This window comes from Lethenteron reissneri, chromosome 47, assembly GCF_015708825.2.
Source record: "Lethenteron reissneri isolate LAM-NWPU_2019-01 chromosome 47, ASM1570882v1, whole genome shotgun sequence".
Classification (NCBI taxonomy): domain Eukaryota; kingdom Metazoa; phylum Chordata; class Hyperoartia; order Petromyzontiformes; family Petromyzontidae; genus Lethenteron; species Lethenteron reissneri.
Genome location: NC_083825.1, coordinates 3950775 through 3974966, shown reverse-complemented (window position 1 = coordinate 3974966; position 24192 = coordinate 3950775). Strand labels below are relative to the sequence as shown.

At 56.3% G+C, this 24192-nt stretch overlaps 1 protein-coding gene across 4 annotated transcripts in view; it reads left to right on the top strand.

Annotated features, from left to right (window-relative positions):
- The window catches only part of LOC133354338 (electrogenic sodium bicarbonate cotransporter 1-like), an 87204-nt gene that overhangs the window by 36008 nt on the left and 27004 nt on the right, over positions 1-24192 (top strand). For 3 of the 4 annotated variants that reach the window (XM_061571094.1, XM_061571093.1, XM_061571096.1), the window contains 9 exons: positions 5353-5491; positions 9681-9841; positions 11051-11203; positions 16445-16524; positions 17594-17751; positions 20184-20271; positions 20874-21028; positions 22571-22624; positions 23957-24166. In XM_061571094.1, the coding sequence (XP_061427078.1) occupies positions 5353-5491; positions 9681-9841; positions 11051-11203; positions 16445-16524; positions 17594-17751; positions 20184-20271; positions 20874-21028; positions 22571-22624; positions 23957-24166 (1198 nt within the window). The remainder of the gene's footprint in view (positions 1-5352; positions 5492-9680; positions 9842-11050; positions 11204-16444; positions 16525-17593; positions 17752-20183; positions 20272-20873; positions 21029-22570; positions 22625-23956; positions 24167-24192) is intronic. The other variant, XM_061571095.1, reaches the window with a different exon arrangement.

Genomic DNA, 24192 nt, shown 5'->3' with positions numbered 1-24192 from the left:
CCGCCCGCCCGCTCGCTCGCTCGCCCGCGCGTCCGCGTCGTCACCCGCCCCGGCCTTCGTCCACCCAACCACCCCTCGTCGTTCCCGAGCCAATGCCCCACAGCAGCCGCCGTTCGCCACCGAGCCTCCTCCCACGGCGCCTGTGCCAGGCCAGGTGCACTTTTGTGGGCCACGGGGCTCGGTGACGGGAGGTCACCGTGGCCAAGCGAGCCGGGCGCGACTGGGCGGGGGGGGGTTGACTGACCGAGATGACCGCAGCAGATGCGCGGACCTGTTGCTGTGCCCCCCCCTCTCTCGTCTCGAGCTCCACCACCTGAACGCGCAGTGGGGTCCTCACCGCCCCCCCCCCCCACCAAGGCACGCTCGTGGTTGTTCACGTTGCCTATCGGCGCGCTTTGTCGCCACGACGTATCGACGACGTTCGAAAAATTTGTCCCGCTCGGTATCCACGCTGCAACCTGTGCTACCCCCCCCCCCCCCGACGACCCCCCAACACCTCCCTGTCCATGGGGGGGGGGGGGGGGTCGACCAACATGTTGTGAACCGCTGACTTCCATCCTCACATCAGTGAAGATTTTTATTTATTTTATTTTTATAAACGCTCAAACTCCACCGTCATCGAGGCTTAAGTGGCTTAATCTTAGCCGGAGCTGTACGGGGCTGAGCTCTGGAAAATAACCCCCCCCTTGCTTCTCTCACCGCCTTCCACTGTCAAAATAAAGAGTGAAAGAGTGGGGGGGGGGTGCTGGAAGGAAATCCTGGGAGGTGGTGGTTGGGAACTAATTGAGGATCATATCGATTCGTTCGTTCGTTGATTTTATCGATCTGCTCTTTGGTTCTTTCGGTAAAGTCACGTATAAAGATACAATAATACATTAAATACTAGCATACGACGTTTCGATTGCAACACAAGCAAATCATACAGATATCTGTCTGCTTATATGTCTGTCTATATGTCTCTGGTTCTGTGTTTTATCTCTCTCTCAAATTTAGCATTTTCAGGAAGAACGTAATCAACCAGGTAGGGTCTTCTTGGTTCTTTCGGTAAAGTCACGTAGAAGGGAAGTAATAAAATAATAAAAATAAAACATAATAAAACAATTCTCACGACGTTTCGGCCACAACGCAAGCAGCCGTCCTCAGGTGAAAACCAGGTCCGTCGAGGCGACAGAGTCTGAATGACTCTGGTCCGTCGAGGCGACAGAGTCTGAATGACTCTGTCGCCTCGACGGACCTGGTTTTCACCTGAGTACGGCTGCTTGCGTTGTGGCCGAAACGTCGTGAGAATTGTTTTATTATGTTTTATTTTTATTATTTTATTACTTCCCTTCTACGTGACTTTACCGAAAGAACCAAGAAGATGAATCCCTGCAGCCACGAAAGCTTGAAATCGAAATTTAACCAGGTAGGGTGTTGACTGTTATGTTCTCCGACTCTCTGTTGTATTACATTACATTTCTAAGTATGCTAGATTTGTGTTTCTATTTCATTTATACCTGATGATGATTGCTTGTGTTGCAATCGAAACGTCGTATGCTAGTATTTAATTTAATTTATTATTTTATCTTTATACGTGACTTTACCGAAAGAACCACAGAGTAATTCCTGCAGTCACGAAAGCTCCAAATTAAGTTTTTATAGATCTGCTCATCCCAGTGAGGGTTGCGGTGGCAGCGTGTTGAGTAGGGCGGTCCAGACCTCCCTTTGCCTGGCGACAGACTCATGCTCTACATCAATATACACTACTACACTACTATACACGACTATACACAGACTCTAGTTCTTCCTATGAATTCCTAGGCGTTCCCAGGCCAGCCGACCAGCGTTGTCCTGGGCCGGCCCCGTGATTGGATTCCTCCAGTCTAAATAGCCACGATTCTGAAATAACTAAAGATTCTTATCACCGTCATCATCATCACCACCACCACTCGTCCCGTGCTCTCTCGTACTCTGCAGGCCCCGTGTGTCACAGAAGTCGTCTGCTAACGAGTGCCTCGGGTGGTCTCCGATGTTCCGCTGCCCAGAAGCAGCCGCTTCGGGAGCTTTCAGGCGGCAATCGTCGTTGTAATTTAGTGGAGGCAGTAAAAAAGAAAGAGAAGGGGGGGGGGGGTCAAGCTGAAGGTAACCGCAACTCGTTCGCCTAAACGGCCGCCGTTACTGCGCTTCCATGCGTTGCGACGTAAGCGAGCATTATAGTGTCCGTGAGACTTCGTTAAAGGGTTACTTTGCATTTTATAGCCTTTATCGGTGGAGCGACCTAGGGGGTATTGCAACTCGTTGTTTTACGTAGCGTGTAACTCATTCTACACAGCTCCTCCACACCCCACCCCACCCCAATAAAATGTCAAGGCTTGGAGTCAAAGGGCAGAGAAGCCCTGTCGGGGATGAGCGGCTGCGCTGACTTTGACTGCTGTTGGGGATCTCCTACCCAGGTTTTTTTTTCTCCACTGGCTCACCCCAGCCGAGCCACCGCGTTCGCCCTCACGGTACGCGGGTGGTGGTGGGGGGTGGGAGGGGCGGTGAGCGGGTGGGGGGCAGTTTCCACTGGCTCACAATGTCGTGCCGGGCCGAAACCAAACCGCGCCTAGCTGGCCTGGCCTCACGAGACACGGGGCCAAGCAGGGCCAGGACTAATGGCGCGTTCGATGCATGTTCAGCGCAGCGATGATGGCACGGAGTCGCCGTTGCGGCGGCGTCATCCGCACGCGTCTCGTCACGTTCGTTGAGGCTGTGGCGTCGGCAGGCACGGTTCTGCTTCTGCAGTGGGAGAGTGAAGAGCCGCGCCGGACTGGCTCGGTCAAGGCCTCCCGAGCGATCGCTCGGATGTTGCCAGTGGAACAAAAAGCGATTTGCCCGGTTCGTTGCTTTTGCTGCCGATTCAGGGACGTTGCTCGGATTCCCCCGTCAGCTGTCACGCGACGTACATTGGCCCTCCCGCCGCCGAGCAGATAGGGAACGGGGCTCTCGGTGTTGTCACGGTTACGCACAAAGGTTGTTTGTGCTCTCAGTCAAGACCGAAAGGAGACGCAAAAAAACTCCCAACGCGACGACTCGAGGAATGTGATGAACTATCAGGTTTGGTGATTCGCAATTAGTCAGGTTTTGTGTTTTTTTCAAACTTGGAGCGTTGGGGTGAATTCGATTTCTTGACTGTTGATTGTCAGTAGATCTCTTTATAACTCATCAGCGCTGCATACACACAGACCAAAATTGCGTCTGATCAAAATTCCGTCCTGTAGATTTGTTCATTGTGTGTGTGTGTTTTGTACACTGGTAAAATATCTTACATCAAAAGTACCCTTTTAGAGAGAGAGAGAGATCATTTTACATCCCGTGACAACACATTCAAGGCGATGGCTTTTCTAGATGTTATTACATCTCGACACGGATGTCTAAGATCGCTTCGTCGAGATGGAAAGATTTCTGAGATGGCTGTGCATCTCTACAACAGCTATCTGCGACAGCTATTAGCAGCAGCAGCAGCAGCCGTGTCTACATCATTATACACTTAATTATCAGTAATAAAAAAAATACAATCTCGCACGCGTGGTAAATTTTATTTACCACGTGCTGCGGATTATTGCGGTTGTTCTTTCTCTTGTTTTATAAAGCAAAAGTTGTGAGTCCGTATTGCCATTCGTAGGTGGGCGTGTGTGCGTGCGTGCATGACACACACACAGTGTAACACAGAGAGCGTAACACACACACACGCACAGAGTGACACACACACACGTACAGAGTGACACACACACACAGAGCGTGACCCACACACAGCGTGACGAAAACACGCACACACGCACAGAGTGACACACGCACAGAGTGACACACGCGCACAGAGTGACACACACACACGCAAAGAGTGACACACACACACACACGCACAGAGTGACACACACACGCACAAAGTGACACACACACGCACAGAGTGACACACACACACGCACAGAGTGAGACACACACGCAAAGAGTGACACACACACACGCACAGAGTGACACACACACGCACAAAGTGACACACACACGCACAGAGTGACACACACACACGCACAGAGTGAGACACACAAACACGCAGCGTCCGGACTTGCATACCTTTATTGCCACCGACAGCGAGTTTTTATTTTGGGGGGGGGGGGGGCTGGGGGGGATAGCGTCTTTACTTTCAGGAGCGTCTCATAATCCGCAGAATCCGCTCCGGGAAGATCGTCACACTGCGACCCAGTCGATAATATAATCGGCCCTCTTGCTCATCAATGCGAGTGGACTGTATTCCTTCAAGCGTCCAGGTTATATCGTTTTTTGTGTTGTTTAATATTTACACAACGCGTTTTTCCAGGAGACGTAACAACATCTGGTTGACGGCGTGGGGGGGGGGGACGGCGAAGAGTCAGTGCTCGCATGGCAATTGTCAAATCACTACTTTCTAAATCACACCAAGTGCCCATTGAGATTCAGACCAATTATCAAGGCGGAAAAGGTTGACGGAAAGGCAGGGATATAATCGGTGCTATTTATAGCTAATGAATTGGGGGGCTCGAGAGGAGGAGTGACCGGTCTCTCCGCAGTGGTGAAAGGTGGCATAAGTTAATGATTGCCCAGGTAAGCCTGGCGCTGTGTACGCAGCGTCATGGGCCGTATAAACTGCGGCTTAAAAAGGGGCAGCCGCTAAAACAGCTGGGGGCTGGATCGAGCGGAGCGCGACGCGGGGGGGAAGACTGCTCCACGAACTCAAATCACAGCTGGCGGCTCCGCACACACCTGACAGCAACATTCTTTTTTTTTAATATAAACCATTTATTTCCGTTGCACTTTAACAACACAAGAAAAAGACTGTTTTTTTGTTGTTGTTCTTGTTGCAAAGAGCGGGTTCTCTCACCGCCATCACCCCCAACCACCCCGTACGCAGGTGTTTTGCTCAAAAAAATTAAGAACATTAATTGCGAATGTTGCCGTCACCGACGAACGCGTCTGTCCCGTGACTCATTTAGCCAGTTGGTTCAAACGCTGCACCATCACAGCTGACAAGAAGGCGAGGCAGCGGTCACCGAGCGATTTCGTCGAAGCGGTTTTGGTCATTCGCGTTATCCGTGCTTTGAGGCCAGTTTCATCCGAAGTGCGGCCGGGCAGACCCTTGTAGACGGGGCCAGGGGGTGGGCGAGACACCAAATCTGTCTCTTGAAACAAACAAGCAAACCCCAATGTCAGAGATCAAAGTCCCGCTGGAGGATGTGGAGAAGCAGGAGAAGCAGGAGCAGCAGGAGGAGGAGGGCAGCTACGGGCGCGGGACGAGAAAGGATCAGGAGGAGGAGGTGTTGGCGGGTCCTCGCGTGAGCCGCAGCATCTTCGTGTCCACAGTGACCCCGGGGGTGGAGCGCGCCCGACTCTTCCTGAGCGACGAGGGCGATGGAGCACCCCCGCCGCAGCTCTTCACCGAGCTGGACGAGTTGCGCACCAGCCACGACGGCCAGGACATGGAGTGGAAGGAGACGGCCAGGTGAGGGCAACTTCGCGGTGCGCCGGGGTTGAGTGCAACTTTTTGGTGCGCCAGGGTTGAGGGCAACTTGTCGGTGCGCCGGGGTTGAGTGCAACTTTTTGGTGCGCCAGGGTTGAGGGCAACTTGTCGGTGCGCCGGGGTTGAGTGCAACTTTTTGGTGCGCCAGGGTTGAGGGCAACTTGTCGGTGCGCCGGGGTTGAGTGCAACTTTTTGGTGCGCCAGGGTTGAGGGCAACTTGTCGGTGCGCCGGGGTTGAGGGCAACTTGTCGGTGCGCCGGGGTTGAGGGCAACTTGTCGGTGCGCCGGGGTTGAGTGCAACTTTTTGGTGCGCCAGGGTTGAGGGCAACTTGTCGGTGCGCCGGGGTTGAGGGCAACTTGTCGGTGCGCCGGGGTTGAGGGCAACTTGTCGGTGCGCCGGGGTTGAGGGCAACTTGTCGGTGCGCCGGGGTTGAGGGCAACTTGTCGGGGCGCCGGGGTTGAAGGCAACTTGTCGGTGCGCCGGGGTTGAGGGCAACTTGTCGGTGCGCCGGGGTTGAGGGCAACTTTTTGGTGCGCCGGGGTTGAGGGCAACTTGTCGGGGCGCCGGGGTTGAGGGCAACTCGTCGGTGCGCCGGGGTTGAGGGCAACTTGTCGGTGCGCCGGGGTTGAGGGCAACTTGTCGGTGCGCCGGGGTTGAGGGCAACTCGTCGGTGCGCCGGGGTTGAGGGCAACTTCTCGGTGCGCTGGGGTTAAAGGCAACTTGTCGGTGCGCCGGGGTTGAGGGCAACTTCTCGGTGCGCCGGGGTTGAAGGCAACTTGTCGGTGCGCCGGGGTTGAGGGCAACTCGTCGGTGCGCCGGGGTTGAAGGCAACTTCTCGGTGCGCCGGGGTTGAGGGCAACTTCTCGGTGCGCCGGGGTTGAGGGCAACTTGTCGGTGCACCGGGGTTGAGGGCAACTTGTCGGTGCGCCGGGGTTGAGGGCAACTTATCGGGGCGCCGGGGTTGAGGGCAACTCGTCGGTGCGCCGGGGTTGAGGGCAACTTCTCGGTGCGCCGGGGTTGAGGGCAACTTATCGGTGCCCCGGGGTTGAGGGCAACTCGTCGGTGCGCCGGGGTTGAGGGTAACTTATCGGTGCCCCGGGGTTGAAGGCAACTTGTCGGTGCGCCGGGGTTGAGGGTAACTTGTCGGGGCGCCGGGGTTGAGGGTAACTTGTCGGTGCGCCGGGGTTGAGGGCAACTTATCGGTGCCCCGGGGTTGAAGGCAACTTGTCGGTGCGCCGGGGTTGAGGGCAACTTGTCGGGGCGCCGGGGTTGAGGGCAACTCGTCGGTGCGCCGGGGTTGAGGGCAACTTATCGGTGCCCCGGGGTTGAAGGCAACTTCTCGGTGCGCCGGGGTTGAGGGCAACTCGTCGGCGCGCCGGGGTTGAAGGCAACTTGTCGGTGCGCCGGGGTTGAGGGCAACTTCTCGGTGCGCCGGGGTTGAGGGCAACTCGTCGGTGCGCCGGGGTTGAGGGCAACTTCGCGGTGCGCCGGGGTTGAGGGCAACTTATCGGGGCGCCGGGGTTGCGGGCAACTCCCCGACACACGCGAACCCACCCCCCCCCCCGGCTTTGCACTGAAACCACGAAGTTCAAAATGTAACCCTTGGCGCCGAGTTAAATGGATGTTAGCTCAAGAGGGCATCTCAATCAAGGTGGCTTATGCACCTGGGGCACAGAGGCTCATAAAGCGAGTGCGATTACAGACACGGAGATTTGCTTCGGAATTTCAAATCCGCTCCCCCCCCCAAATACATGAATTTGCATTCGCCCCCCCCCTCAGTCCCGTTTATCGGTGTTTCTTCTGCAAAAAAACCCCACAAACGGTAGTTTTTAACTCTTTATTGTCGAGTCAGTGCCGGTTGTGTAGATTTTTTTAGTTTGTTTTACTAGGCTCTGATTTATTGACCATTAATCGTTTCGACACCCCCAGTAAAATGCCGCACGCCCCACCACTCCGCCTCTCACGTCGCCCCGTGCTGAGCGAAGTTTATCCGCCGTGGAGATGTGCGAGAGAGAGAGGAGGCGGACGTTTCTCCCCGAACCGCAAGAATCTAATCTGTCAAACGAGTGGGTGCGGAGTGACCCTCACGTCAAAAAAAAACAATATAAAGTTTCGATTTAAAGCTTTCGTGACTGCAGGGATTCATCTTCTTGGTTCTTTCGGTAAAGTCACGTAGAAGGGAAATAATAAAATAATAAAAATAAACCAATAAAATTATTCCTATGAATAATTCCTATGAATTATTTTATTATGTTTTATTTAATAAAAAAGTAAAACGTAATAAAATAATTCCTACGAATAATTCCCATGAATTATTTTATTATGTTTTATTTTTATTATTTTATTATTTCCCTTCCACGTGACTTTACCGAAAGAACCAAGAAGAAAGATATAAAGCTTTGGCAGGCGCTGGAACGCGACGCGCTTTCTGCTTCTCGACCGCAACCAAACCGGCCGTAGGGCTTCGACCGGTGACGGCTCTCGTCCAAAACACCGTCTGCGCGCGTGCATGCGTGCGTGCGGTCAACAACGTGGGGAGCGGTGGCGCAGCGGTTAGCGCTACGCTGCGCTATGAACCCGGCGACCCGGGATCGATTCCCGCTCACGGCCAACACCCAGTGACGAATATCTGAACCGGTCCTGGGCCTCCCCTAGGTCGACTCAGCCTCAAATTAGTACCTGCTGCGGTGTGTTAATATCGCCACTGGGGAGACTAAATGCGGTCGGACGTGGTGCTGGCCGCCCACCCCCTCCGTGTGCCGTGCCCGCCTTCATAGGTGCTCGCTAACAGCACTTGCCCCTACAGTCTGTTTCAGGCTACACGGGGGATCTTTTATCTTTGTGGTCAACATCGCCACTTGCACCCTTGCAAATTTCAAGTTTATTGATTTAACCCGTTGAGACCTCCACGACAGAGAGAAAGAGACCAGGATAGCAGGGTCAGTTTGCGAGTTTTGACCCAGGCCGTTAACAGCAGACGCAAAAACAAAAAAAAAGTGACGAGAATAAGGGACGAGACGAAGATGAAGCAAGATCATTAGCAGAGCTAAGGGCAAAGGGAATCGACGGGGACCCTCCAGAAGGAATGCAATCGTCTGGTGACACTGACGCCGTCTTGTCTCTGCATGGTCCTCGTGTGGCGATCCCACGCGGTGACCCACAATGCAACGCGCCAGCAACATTTTAAGGAGAGAAAAATGAAAACACCCAGTAATTACACTTAATATGGATTAGTTTGAATTGGCAATAATAGTGGGAGGGGAGGAGGGTTATCAGTGAAAGGGGTTGTCCGATAATATAATCAATAGCTAAGAGTCTGACTATTCATATGCTTAGCTGCAAAATGTTGATCCGGAAACAAATTTTATGACATTCTTATCTGGCCCCATAGTGTAAAGTGCATTCTCCGACACGTATCTCTGTGTCCTCTCGCGTGCGCGTGCTATGAAGAGGGGACGTGATTCTAAACGTTGCTGATTAAACATCTCTCCTTGAACAGAATCAGAACATTTGTATCTTCGACTGGAAGAGGAATCCGATGAGCTATGAAGCTGTTTTTTTAACGACAACAGTCCACCACAATGATATGAGTGTACATGCGTGGTTCAGATGTATTGTGACCCCCCCCACCCCAATTAACTAACCCCTACCATTTGTTTACCTTTTGCATGTTAATTTATATTTTAAAAAATCTTACTTAAAAAATACACTTTGTAGAGAATTAAATGGGGGGGTCGCAAGTGCATCTGGATTGCCCTGTACAATCGAGAAAATGTAAGCAAGTCATTATAAAATAAAGTACACGAGCAGAAATTGCATAAGTACATAAGCTCCTGCCGATGCGCCACCAGCAGCAGTGCTGTCGAAGGACGCGTTCAGTTCATTCAGACGCTGTCTCCCCGACAGACCTGGTCTTCACCTGAGAACGGCTGCTTGCGTTGTGGCCGAAACGTCGTGATAATTATTTTATTACGTTTTATTTTCATTATTGTATTACTTCCCTTCTACGTGACTTTACCGAAAGAACCACAGAAGACGCGTTCAGTTTGTGTTGCTGTCGTTGCTGTGATTTGTGCGCGTGCTCCACTGCCAACTACATCGGCAGCCATACGACCATCTGATTACGACGATGATCGTGACGACGATGATGGTTATCGTGTGACGTGCCAGGTGGGTCAAGTTCGAGGAGAAGGTGGAGGCGGGGGGCGAACGATGGAGCAAGCCGCACGTGGCCACGCTGTCGCTGCACGCGCTCTTCGAGCTGCGCTCCTGCATCCAGCTCGGGGCCGTGCTGCTCGACCTCGAGGCGCTCACGCTGCCGCACATCGTGGGTGTGTGCCCCGCCGCTGCACTCGCTGCTGCACCACGCTGCACTACCACTGCTGCACCACGCTGCACTACCGCCATTGCACTCGCTGCTGCACCACGCTGCACTACCACTGCTGCACCACGTTGCACCACCGCCACTGCACCCGCTGCTGCACCACGTTGCACTACCGCCGCTGCACGACGCTGCACTACCGCCATTGCACTCGCTGCTGCACCACCGCCACTGCACTCTCTGCTGCACCACGCACGCCGCTGCACTACCGACCAGCTGCACTCCCCCCCCCCCCCCCACTGCACCCGCTGCTGCACCACGTTGCACTACCGCCGCTGCACGACGCTGCACTACCGCCATTGCACTCGCTGCTGCACCACCGCCACTGCACTCTCTGCTGCACCACGCTGCACTACCGCCGCTGCACTACCGCCACTGCACTCGCTGCTGCACAACCGCAGCTGCACGACGTTGCACTACCATCACTGCACTCGCTGCTGCACCACGCTGCACAACCGCCGCTGCATGGACTGCATAGCCGCTGCAAGCAGTTGCACCGCCGCCACTCCGCCTCTGCACTACTCTGCACGACCGCCGATACGCTCGCTGCACGATAAGTCATGCAGCTGCACACAGCTACGCGTCGGCCGTTGCACCGCCGCTGAATTCGCTGCACGCAGTTGAACCCCCGCCGCATCGCCTCTGCACAACGCTTCACGACCGCCGCTGCACGGCCTCCGCACACCGTCTCTTCACGCAGCTGCACTCGCTTCACAGCTGCTGCACATTGCTTCACCCAGTCTCTGCATTACGCTGCACAGCCCCTACACGCCGCTGCACTCGTTGGATCTTTGTCTATTGTGCGAAAGGTAAAGCACGTGCGGTGTAGGGAGTGATGTGCGTGTGTGTTTGATCTTAGCGGTAGCGCAGTGGTTAACACAGCGACTCGAGTTCGATACCCGCTCACGGCCAACACCAGTGACGATTATTATCTGAACGGGTCCTGAGCCTCCCCTAGGTCGACTCAGCCTACAATGAGTACCTGGTGCGGTGTGTAAGCATCGCCACTAGGGACACAAAGGCGGTCGGGCGTGGTCCTGGCCACCCACCCCCTCGTGTGTACCGTTCCGGCCTTCATAGCTGCTCTCTAACAGCACTTGCCCCTACAGTCTGCTAAGGCTACACGGGTGATCTTTGTCTTTTTGTGTGCTGCGTGCAGACCTGATGATAGGAAGCCAAATCGCGAGCGGTCAGCTGCGGAGCGAGCAGAGGGACAAAGTGTCGCACGCGCTCCTGCGGAGACACCGCCACCAGACCAAGAAGTCCGGGCTGAGGTCCATCGCGGACATCGGGAAGTCGGTGTCCGGCACGAGTGAGTCAAGCCCCGGCGACGCACATCTCTCACCCAACACCCCCACCCCCCCCAGTAAACGTGCCAACGTTAGGTTAACGTTGGCACGCGGTTGGAAGCGTTGGACCCGACGTCGGGCCAATGTTCAATGTCGACTGGATCTCCGGCGTCGCGCCAATGTTCGCATGCGGTTAGGGGGTCATCCATTTAGTTCGTACGCATTAAGGGGAGGGTTAACCCAGATGCGTACGCTTGTGTATGGGTGGGGGGTCTACTGACAATGTACGCATAGGAAACAGGGGAGTGGGGGGTGAAGCCTCGATAATAATTTGTCTACATTGGCCTTCAAATTAGTTAGATAGTCCGGCGGTGGACTATCTGTTTGCTTAAACACGTTAATATTATTAATCCTTGATCGTTTCTACGTGGATTAAATATCGGCCGTTCTATAGGTTTGGGGGGGGGTGCGTCAAGCGTACGTAGGTGGGGGGGGTCAAGTTTTGACAGATTTTTGCGTACCTACTCAATGGATGGCCCCTTGGGACCGCTGAATCAAAGTTGGTTGACGTTGGGATGGTACGTTGGGCCACCGTCGGTCCAACGTTGGGACTAACGTTGAGCTAACGTTGGCAGGCGCGCACCACGTGTGCAACACAGCAGCACAGCCTCGCCACTCAACAACAGCAACAACAACAAGAGTGACGTACCCTCCGCAGTCCAACACAAGCAAACAGATCGAATGCGTCTCGTGGTGCAAATCTGTGCCAATCGATGAAAAAGTTTGTTCATCAATCCGGTTACGCCGAAAAGAGCAAAACAAAATTAAGCAAAAGTATTTAAAAGCGTTCCACGTTTCGCTGACGATGACAACGGGTGTCGGTCAGGGGTCAGCCGGAGCTCTGACCTCGAGTGAATGGCCACGTGACTTAATTCACAAAAGAACGCGGATTGTGAATGAGCTCATCGTCTCGCTGAAAGCTCGCGGAACGAAAACGAAAAGCGGCAGGCAACTTCCATTCACACGGCGCCAAAAAAACAGTCTCGAAGTTTCGAACGATCGGAAGAGTTCTAGGGGAGGGGGAGGAGGGAGGGAGAGGGGGAGGGAGGAGGGGGGGAGGGAGTGAGGGGGAGGGAGCGGTGGGGGGGAGGGAGGAGGGGGGAGGGAGGAGGGGGGGAGGGAGCGGTGGGGGGGGAGGGAGGAGGGGGGAGGGAGGAGGGGAGGGAGTGAGGGGGAGGGAGCGGTGGGGGAGGGGGGGAGGGAGAGGGGGAGGGAGGGGTGGGGGAGGGAGGCTGTAGATGAGTGGGGTGTGAGTTCAAGAGGGCGGGCGAGGCTCTACGGAGGAGTCGGCCGAGCGAAGAGGGCGACTGGGTTTGTACGGACACGGGGTGGGGGGGGGGTCAAGGTCACTCATCGGGTAGGCGGCGGAGGGTTGGGATTGGAGGGGGGGGTCTCGTGCCCACGCGCGCCCCGCACCGCACTCGCTCACAGAGTGACTCGTGAGTAGATTCCCCACGCGCCGTGGTGGGGGGCGGAGCGAGTGGAGCTTGGGGGGGTTGGTGGCTACCACCAGTGTCCACCACGAGCAGTGTCCACCACGTGCAGTGTCCACCACGTGCAGTGTTCACCACGGGCGGTGTCCACCATGAGCAGTGTCCACCACGAGCAGTGTCCACCACGGGCAGTGTCCACCCTGGGCAGTGTCCACCACGTGCAGTTTCCACCACGTGCAGTGTCCACCACGTGCAGTGTCCACCCTGGGCAGTGTCCACCATGAGCAGTGTCCACCATGAGCAGTGTCCACCATGAAGTGTCCACCATGTGCAGTGTCCACCTTGGGCAGTGTCCACCATGGCAGTGTCCACCACGAGCAGTGTCCACCATGTGCAGTGTCCACCTTGGGCAGTGTCCACCATGGCAGTGTCCACCACGAGCAGTGTCCACCATGGGCAGTGTCCACCACGAGCAGTGTCCACCATGTGCAGTGTCCACCTTGGGCAGTGTCCACCCTGGGCAGTGTCCACCATGTGCAGTGTCCACCACGAGCAGTGTCCACCCTGGGCAGTGTCCACCATGAAGTGTCCACCAAACGGACTGCGACGCCTCTTTCCCCTGAACAACACCATTTCCCCCGTAATAAATAAATAAATGAAGAGCTATCACGATGACCTTACTGTCATAGATATTCGTAATCTCGAGATAAGATTATTCGAGAAAATAATTGTTAGCAATTGGCATCCAGAGTGTGTACCAATAACTCCTTGTTTGGGGTTCAATTGCTTTGGTGTGCCTGTGTGCCCAGCGCCTTGCTGCCCCTGGGCTGGCAGGCGTTGTGGCTTTCTAGTGGATACTCCGGGGATTTATGATAAACACCGCCTACACGAGCAGGCTGGTCACCTGCTGACCGTACTCCCACACACGGCTTAGCCATTACCACGTTTCGAGTTAATCACCAGCGCGAGCCCCCGCCCCTCTGTAAAACTAAACTATATATTTTTTTACTTTAGCGGATGAGGCCCACGGCTTTTTTTCAGAAGCGACCTGGCTACCACGGGATGATAGCGCAACAAAGTGGCTTATTAAATCGTGTGGGAATGTATAGCCGCCTAATTACTCGAAGCGCGTGGTGATGTTCATTCTAAATGTGGAGGGGAAACACCGGAGGACGCGGAGAGACACGCAAAACTCCAAATATAGAGCAGGCGTCAGGGTCAGGATCGAACCGACGACCTCCTGTATACCAGGCGAGGTTGTTAACATCTCACCACAGAGAGAGAGAGACACACACAAAACTCCAAATATACAACAGGTGTCAGTGTCGGGATCGAACTCACAACCTCCTGTATACCAGGCGAGGTTGTTAACATTTCACCACAGAGAGAGAGAAACACAACACTCCAAATATACAACAGGCGTCAGGGTCGGGACCGAACTCACAACCTCCTGTATACCAGGCGAGGTTGCTAACATCTCACCACAGAGAGAGAAAGACACACACACAACTCCAAATATACAACAGGCGTCAGGGTCGGGATCGAACTCACAACCTCCTGTATACCAGGCGAGGTTGCTAACATCTCGCCACCGTGGCACCCTTTATTCTACTTACAGGAGAAAAGGCAACACCACCAAACTCCCCCCCACACCCCCCACCCCCCCCTGCATAATTCACATTAAGTCAGATTGCATTTCAATTTACGTAACCGTCTTTCCCCCGCTTGGTCTACGTGCAATTGCCCGAGCCGTCCGGGCTGACGGATGCCAAAAAAATCCCCACGAAAAGGTCGTAAAACAAGAGGTCGATTATCAGCCGAGCGAACAAACGGTGTGATGCAATTGCCGCCCTAAGCCACAATTTGCTCCAAGTCTCTCTCTCTCAATCGGCGCGGTGATACGGCACCGCCGTAAATGTTTGTTACGATGCGTGCAGAGTAGATCGTCTCTAATGGGGGGGTCGCTCTCGCGTTCACGCCAACAACGGCGGGATTCTCGTGGCTAAAGGCAAAGATCCACCGTGTAGCCTTTATAGACTTTTGGGGCAAGTGCTGTTTTGGGGCAAGCACCTACTATGAAGGCCGGCGCCTCGTCACACGAGGGGGTGGGTGACCAGCATCACGCCCGGCCGCCTTTGTCTCCCGAGTGGCGATGTTTACTACACACCGCGCCAGGTACTCATTTGAGTCTGAGTCGACCTAGGGGAGGGCTCAGATAATCGTCACCGGTGTTGGCCGTGAGCTGGGAATCGAACTCGGCTCGCCGGCTTCGTAGCGCAGCGTAGCGCTCACTGCTACACAAACACAGCCCGGGTCACGGAGTCGTAAAGTGCGTGGGTAGACAAGCACCAACACCCACACACCCACACACAAGCCCACGACTATTCCCCCCACGCCCAGCCAGGAGACGCGATGATCTGGGCCATGGCACGTGGTGACACAGGGCTGGCGCGTGCCGCCACGCTGACAAAATAACCTCCCCCCAAACCCACCCCCCAAACCCCCCCAACCCCACCCCCCACCCCCCTCCCACAAACCCAACCCCACCCCACTCCCTACCCCACACTCCCCCAAGAAGTGGAATGAGCCATTGGTGAGTTGGTGGACCCACCGCGAAACCCGCGTGCTGGGACCGGCGAAGTCGTTTTTTTAACCGATTTTGTCTTGGCGTGACGCTGCGCTGGTTAGTGGCGCGCAAAGGACGGATAAGAAACTCAACACATTCCTCAACAACAACAACAACAACAGAGACCCAACGAATATGAATTTCTGCAGTCACAAACGCTTGAAGTCAACAACAATATCCTAAAACAACAACAATGAAGTCTGGACATTTCCTGAAATGTCATCTGTCAAACCACGTGTTTTCCTCTTGTAAGGCTTAATTCAAACATTTACGTATTCACGTTCAAGTTGCATTTTCCACGGTAAGCGATCCCATACGGCTCCTCTTCCACGACCGGGGCCATCATTTATTTAAAGCCGCAGAACAAACTCCCTCGGGGCACCTGGGTGACCTTTGAGGGCCTGTAACTTGAATGTGACCTTTAAAGGGAAGGTGCAACTCACAGATACCACCCACGTGTCCTCGCGTTGCCCTGCTGTAAACACGGACACCGCAGTCCCGGTCCCTGCCAGCCACGCACTTTGTCCCAGTGCCCCCCCCCCCCACCTTCTTATCCCACCATGTACCCCCTTGTCCCTCGCCCCCCCCCCCATCCCCTCGTGTCCCACCGATCCCCGCCGTTCCTGTGCCTCATCATTGGGGTGGCCACCGCTCCATCCAGCCCTTGCCACGACACTGCCCGCACCACGACGCCCGGTGCAACGTCCCTCGCAGTGCTGCCATCCCTGGCCCCTGATCGCCCACGTGGCATCGCTTTGCCTCCCCCACCCCCCACCGCCGCCACCCGCATCTCCGTCCCTCTCGCCAGGGTCCCACTTGCAGGGCCGTGCCGCTTGGGTTCTGCCAATCCGTGCTTCGCAAAATCCCCCAAATGCCCTCTGATTATGATTTGTTCCCTTCTTGTATATTCTGCGTTTTTATTTCTACACATACACACGCGATATATTTACATATCCTGTATCTTTCATTGCACCCTGTTCCCACTGTGAGATCGGACGAGGCACTGGCTGGTGAGACTGAGATGTGACTTCACGCTATTACGCGATGGTCGATGGATGATGAAGATTGGCGATTATACAGATGTTCGATGATGATGATGATGAAATGACGTTCGTCCCCTGCTGCGTCGCGGCATCTTCGCACAGGCAGCCTCAACGGCAGTCCGCGGAAATCGACAGCAGCCGGCAACGGCAGCGACATCCTGGAGATCCCTGGGAAGGATCAGGTGCGGGGCCTGCACGCACCCACCCACCCACACATCCACGCACACAGCCACCCACGCACCCACGCACCCACGCACCCACGCACCCACGCACCCACCCACGCATCCACGCACACCCCCACCCACCCACCCACGCACCCACCCACGCACCCACGCACCCACGCACCCACCCACCCACGCATCCACGCACGCACACACCCACCCACCCACGCACCCACGCACCCACCCACTCACGCATCCACGCACACAGCCACCCAGACACCCACGCACCCACCCACCCACGCACCCACCCACCCACGCACTCACCCACGCACGCCCCACGAACCCACGAACCCAGCCACGAACCCACGCACGCGCACACGAACGCACACACCCACCCACCCATGCACCCACGAACCCACCCAGGCAACTACGCACCCACGCACCCACCCACACACCCACGCACCCACCCACGCACACCCCCACCCACCCACGCGCCCACGAGCCCACACACCCACGCACCCACCCACGCACCCACCCACGCACCTACGCACGCACCTACGCAGACACTTCACCTGCATAAAGGAAGATACTCCACCTGGAGGCGCTGTGGCAGGGATCTCTGGCGGAGTATTGCAGATGTAGATGCCACTGGTTCTTCACGTTTTGCAGATGTAGATGCCACTGGTTCTTCATGTTCTGCAGATGTAGATGCCACTGGTTCTTCATGTTCTGTAGATGTAGATACCACTGGTTCTTCATGTTCTGTAGATGTAGATGCCACTGGTTCTTCATGTTCTGTAGATGTAGATGCCACTGGTTCTTCATGTTCTGTAGATGTAGATACCACTGGTTCTTCATGTTCTGTAGATGTAGATACCACTGGTTCTTCATGTTCTGTAGATGTAGATGCCACCACCGTCATCTATTGCGCGGCGGTTGAACTTACGACTTTCGGTCCGAACAGGCAAATTGGACATACGGACCAGGTTTGTTCTTACTCTCTGAAAGTTCGTAAATAGAATGGTCACAAGTAGATGAGTCCCTGCATATTAATGAACACAACGAACGCTCCCTGTGCCCTCCGCTGCAGATGAAAAACCGGTTCATCAAGAAAATTCCACGCGACGCCGAGGCCTCCAACATCCTGGTGGGGGAGGTCGACTTTCTGGAGACGCCTTTCGTGGCGTTCGTTCGCCTCCAGACGGCCACGACCCTCGGAGGGCTCACAGAGGTGCCCGTGCCCACCAGGTGAGACTCAGAGAGTGAGACCACCACCAGGTGAGACTCACAGAGATGCTCACTCCCCACCAGGTGAGACTCACAGAGTGAGACCATTACTAGGTGAGGCTCACAGAGATGCTCACTCCTCACCAGGTGAGGCTCACATAGGGTTCCCCTCCCCCACCAGGTGAGGCTCACAGAGTGAGACAACCACCAGGTGAGGCTCACAGAGTGAGACCACCACCAGGTGAGACTCACAGAGGTGCTCAGTCCCTCACCAGGTGAGGCTCACAGTGAGACCACCACCAGGTGAGGCTCACACAGGTGCCCGTGCCCACCAGGTGAGGCTCACAGAGATGCTCAGTGCTCACCAGGTGAGGCTCACAGATGCTCACTCCTCACCAGGTGAGGCTCACAGTGTGAGACCACCACCAGGTGAGACTCACGGAGATGCTCACTCCTCACCAGGTGAGGCTCACAGAGTGAGACCACCACCAGGTGAGACTCACAGAGATGTTCACTCCTCACCAGGTGAGGCTCACAGAGTGAGACCACCACCAGGTGAGGCTCACAGTGTGAGACCACCACCAGGTGAGACTCACAGAGATGCTTAGTCCCTCACCAGGTGAGACTCACAGAGTGAGACCACCACCAGGTGAGGCTCACAGAGACGCTCACTCCTCACCAGGTGAGACTCACAGAGATGCTCACTCCCCACCAGGTGAGACTCACAGAGTGAGACCACCACCAGGTGAGACTCACATAGATGCTCACTCTCCCACCAGGTGAGCCTCACAGAGATGCTCACTCCCCACCAGGTGAGACTCACAGAGTGAGACCATTACTAGGTGAGGCTCACAGAGATGCTCACTCCTCACCAGGTGAGGCTCACATAGGGTTCCCCTCCCCCACCAGGTGAGGCTCACAGAGTGAGACAACCACCAGGTGAGGCTCACAGAGTGAGACCACCACCAGGTGAGACTCACAGAGGTGCTCAGTCCCTCACCAGGTGAGGCTCACAGTGAGACCACCACCAGGTGAGGCTCACACAGGTGCCCGTGCCCACCAGGTGAGGCTCACAGAGATGCTCAGTGCTCACCAGGTGAGGCTCACAGATGCTCACTCCTCACCAGGTGAGGCTCACAGTGTGAGACCACCACCAGGTGAGACTCACGGAGATGCTCACTCCTCACCAGGTGAGGCTCACAGAGTGAGACCACCACCAGGTGAGACTCACAGAGATGTTCACTCCTCACCAGGTGAGGCTCACAGAGTGAGACCACCACCAGGTGAGGCTCACAGAGATGTTCACTCCTCACCAGGTGAGGCTCACAGTGTGAGACCACCACCAGGTGAGACTCACAGAGATGCTCAGTCCCTCACCAGGTGAGACTCACAGAGTGAGACCACCACCAGGTGAGGCTCACAGAGACGCTCACTCCTCACCAGGTGAGACTCACAGAGATGCTCACTCCCCACCAGGTGAGACTCACAGAGTGAGACCACCACCAGGTGAGACTCACATAGATGCTCACTCTCCCACCAGGTGAGCCTCACAGAGATGCTCACTCCCCACCAGGTGAGCCTCACAGAGATGCTCACTCCTCACCAGGTGAGCCTCACAGAGATGCTCACTCCTCACCAGGTGAGACTCACAGAGGTGCTCAGTCCCTCACCAGGTGAGGCTCACAGAGTGAGACCACCACCAGGTGAGACTCACATAGATGCTCACTCCTCACCAGGTGAGACTCACAGAGATGCTCACTCCTCACCAGGTGAGACTCACAGAGATGCTCACTCCTCACCAGGTGAGACTCACAGAGTGAGACCACCACCAGATGAGCCTCACGGAGATGCCCGTCCCCCGCCAGGTGAATCCGAGCGGTGTTATTTGTTTGTTGTACGCGTGCACGTTGAACTTCTTTCGTGCCGTACGTAGCCAACCGTGCTCATCGTAGGTGCGAGGGAAGGGCAAAGCGTGTGTGTGTGTCTGTGTGCACATAGCCTGGCACAAGCGTCGTGGTGACGTCACCGCCACTAAGTGGCGAATGGAGGGTGTTGTTGTTGTCTGTGTCTGTCTGTGTGTCTGTGTGTGCCTGTCTGTGTGTCTGTGTGCTGTGGGGAGCGGTAGTGTAGCGGTTAGCGCGCTGCGTTACGAACCCGGGTGATCCGGGTTCAATTCCCGCTCACGGCCAACACCAGTGACGATTATCTGCACCGGTTCTGGGCCTCACCTAGGTCGACTCGGCCTCGAATGAGTACCTGGTGCGGTGTGTAAACACCACCACTGGGGGAAACAAAGGCGGCCGGGGGTGGTGGCAGTCCGTTAAGGCTTCACACGGCAGAGGATCTTTGTCTTTGTTTCGTGCTGTGCGGCGATTGAAGACGTTTTGCCAGGCACGCGGTGCAGTGCGGTGATGTTCCCACCTTTGTCCCCCCCCCCCCCCCCCCCGTGCCAGGTTCCTGTTCGTGCTCATGGGACCCAAGGGCAGGGGCAAGGAGTACCACGAGATCGGCAGGGCCATGGCCACGCTCATGTCCGACGAGGTGAGCGATCCCTGCGCTCGCGAAGCGGAACGGGACGCGCACGGGGGGGGGGGCGTCTGCGGGCGAAGCGAGACGCAGCGTGGGGGGGCGGGGGGGGGGGCGGTCTGGATTTTGTTGAAGGCAAGTGTGAGTGCGTAGCTGTGTGTGTGTGTGAGTGCGCGTTGTGGGTGCCATCGAGTGGAGGGAGTGAGTGAACGAGTCAGTGGGTGGCTTGGTCAATGAGCGGGTGGCTTGGTGAATGAGCGGGTGACTTGGTCAATGAGCGGGTGGCTTGGTCAATGAGCGGGTGACTTGGTCAATGAGCGGGTGACTTGGTCAATGAGCGGGTGGCTTGGTGAATGAGCGGGTGACTTGGTCACTGAGCGGGTGACTTGGTCAATGAGCGGACGGGTGGGATGGGTGACCCGGTGGGCTGGCGAGTGGGTGAGTGAGTGCGTGAGTGAGCGGGTGAGTGAGCGGGTGGGTGAGCGAGCGGGTGAGCGAGCGGGTGGGCGAGCGGGTGGGCGAGCGGGTGGGCGAGCGGGTGAGCGAGCGGGTGAGTGGGTTAGCGAGTGAATGTGGCCCCTCTCCGCGCCATCCTCACCCTCCCCGCCCACTCCCAGCTGTTCCACGACGTGGTGTACAAGGCTCGCGACCGCAAGGACCTCCTCCTCGGCATCGACGAGTTCCTCGACGAGGTGATCGTGCTGCCCCCCGGGGAGTGGGACCCTACCATCCGTATCGATCCCCCCAAGAACATCCCCTCTCCCGAGAAACGGTAACTGCCACACGGCAACGCTCACTCACCTACAACGCTCGCTCGCTCACTCACCTGCCGACTCACCCACCCACCCGCTCGCTCACTCAACTGCCCACTGACCTACCCGCTCATTCGCCTACCTGCCGTTTCGCCTACCCGCTCACTCATTTGACCACTCACCTACCAGCTCACTCACCTTGCTGCTCGCTCACTCACCTATCAGCTCACTCACGTGCCCACTCGTCTACCCATTCACTCACTCACCTATCCACTCACTCTCCTTCATCACTCACTCATTCACCTGCCTATTCACTAACTCACCTGCCTACTCATCTATCCGCTCACCTACCTGCTCGCTCACTGACCTGCCCACCCACTTACTTGCCCACTCGTCTGCTCGCATGATCACTCGCTTACCCATTTGCTCGCTCACTCGTTTGCACACTCTCTCACCCGCTCACTCACCAACTCACTCGCTTACTCACCGACCCGCACACTCACTGTCAGCCACTTGCTTGTACGTCCACGCACTTACTACTCGCTCACTCACGCACCGACATCCCACATAAACATTCACTATCAGAGGCCTCACCCGTGTGTGTGTCATTTGTGTGTTGTTGTGAGTGTGTGGTGTGTGTGCGGTGTGTGTGTTGTTGTGAGTGAGGTGTGTGTGGTGTGTGTGTTGTTGTGAGTGTGTGGTGTGTGTGTGATGTGTGTGTGTGGTGTGTGTGTTGTTGTGAGTCTGTGTTGTTGTGAGTGTGTGGTGTGTGTGCGTGTGGTGTGTGTGTGTGATGTGTGTGTGTTGTTGTGAGTGTGTGCTGTTGTGAGTGTGGTGTGTGTTGTTGTGAGTGTGTGCGGTGTGGCTGGAGAACGGTGGCACAGCGGTTAGCACACCTCCCTCCGGACCCGGTCACCCGAGTTCGATTCCCGGCCACGGCCAACAACGGTGACGAATTATTTTTGAACCGTTTGTGGGCCTCCCCTAGATCTACTCGGCCCTAAATGAGTACCTGGCGCAGTGTTTTAAGCATCGCCACTGGGGAGATGAGGGCGGCAGGGAATGGTGCTGGCCACCCATCCAGTCGTGTGCCATCTTGGCCTCCATAGGTGCTCGCTAACAGCACTTGCCCCGATAGTCTGCACGGGCTATACGGGGGTGTATTTTTAGGTTTTTTCGGTAAAGTCACGTAGGTAAAAAATTTAAAATTAATAAAAGTAAAATACAAATCACGATACAGCAATCGTGCTGTGACGGTTCCACCTGAAGACGGAAGCTTGTGTTGCCTCCGAAACGTCGTGATTTTATTTTTTATTTTACTTTTATTAATTTTATTTTTTTACCTACGTGACTTTACCGAAAAAAACCTAACAATATGAATCCTTGCAGTCATGAAAGCTTCACATCTAGAATTATACGGGGGTGATCTTTATCAACACGTGGGGGGTAGGGGGGGTAGGGGGGGGGTAGGGGGGGTACCATTGTCCTTGTGTTTGCTGTGGCTGGGAGCGCCGTGCCACCTCCTAACGCAGCTCTCCTTGAACCACGTGACCCCCTGGCAGGCGACGTCGACGGAGAGACCGCTACCTGCGGCACCTGCACGGACCTGAAGAAGGGTTCGTGAGAGGTCACGGGGGACAGTCGCTTGGCTTCTGTAAACTGTCCTGGCGGTGTCGGTTGCTTTCAGGAGGTGTGGGTTCTCGGTGGCGGTGGTGTCGTGGTGTCGTGGTGGTGTCGTGGTGATGGTGGGTGCGGTGATGCGGCAAGGGTCAGCGTCCCGTCGGCCGAGATGGAAGCCTCGCGTCTTTCTGTGCGGCGCGCTTCTTGAAAGCGGTGTTCGTTGTTGCTAACCGCCCTTCCCTCCTCCTCCGATGGACTAACGCATGTGGCGGCGGTGGCCGTGGTAGCGGTGGCCGTGGTGGTGGCAGTGGCCGTGGTGCTGGTGGAGGGGGGGTGGTGGCGAGGTTGGTGTTTCGTTGGAGCTTTTATTTGTTCTGACGCGGAACTCTTTTGCCTCTGCGAGGTTGTTTTTTTGGTTTTCCTTTGGAATTTGCGCTTCCCCCCTCCCCCTTTTTGTTGTTGTTGACGTCACGTGCGCGCGCACGCACACACACACACGCGCACGTGAAACCACCCTGTGACAACCGCCGTGGTGGTCGACCCGTCGTGCACGAGGGGACGTGACACTTTGTTGTCGCTCTCTCGTCGTCGTCGACCCGACGCGACCATCCTCGCCGTGCAGCGCGAAGTCGTCACCGGACCGCGCGGTAGACGGTAAAGGTGCAGCCCCTCCAATTGCCCTCTCGAGCCACCGCTGGTGGAAGGGGGGACTCCACTCCGAGCGCGCTCTCGGCAACTCCCTCCTAGAGGGTGTTTTTGGCCTACTCTTGCACGCTGGCTCAGACATCTCGGAAGAGGCGGGGGTCGCCCAGGCTTATACCCCACCGCACGCGACGACCTGCCGATCGGCGAACTTGCGGCGAAACCCCGCCGTCGAGACCACACACACACACGCACACACGCACACACACACGCACACACACATGCACACACACGCACGCGCACACACACACGCACACACGCACACACTCACGCACGCAGATTACACACACGCACACGCATGCACACACACACGCGCACACGCGCGCGTGTGTGTGTGCGTGTTTATACACAACACGCGCACGTGAACTCCCGTAACAACAGCCGTCGTGGTCGACCCGCCGTGCGAGGAAACGCGACACCACATTTGTCACTCTCGTTCGTCGTTTACCCGACACGACTATCGCCGTGCGGCGGAGCGCGTCCCGGTGAGACGGAACGAGGAGAGTTGGTGGCGGTGGTGGTTGTGGCGGTGGGGTGAGGAGCGGCGCGCCGGGAGGGGGGCGGCGGAGGTTTCGCGTCGTCCCGGCGAGCGAACGTTTTGTGCGTCTCTCTCTCGCGAACGGCAGGAAGTCGCAGCATTCCCTGGCGGAGGTGACGCGGATGAACGGCAGCGGCGGCGGCGGTCACGGGGGAGGAGGAGGAGGGGGAGGGGGGGGTCACGGCGGCGGCGGTCACGGGGGAGGAGGAGGGGGAGGTCACGGCGGCGGCGCGGGAGGTCACGGCGAAGCTCCGGGAGGTCACGGCAGCCACGGAGACGAACTGGAGAAGACCGGCAGGTGAGAGGCGCCCGCGAGGTTCGCGG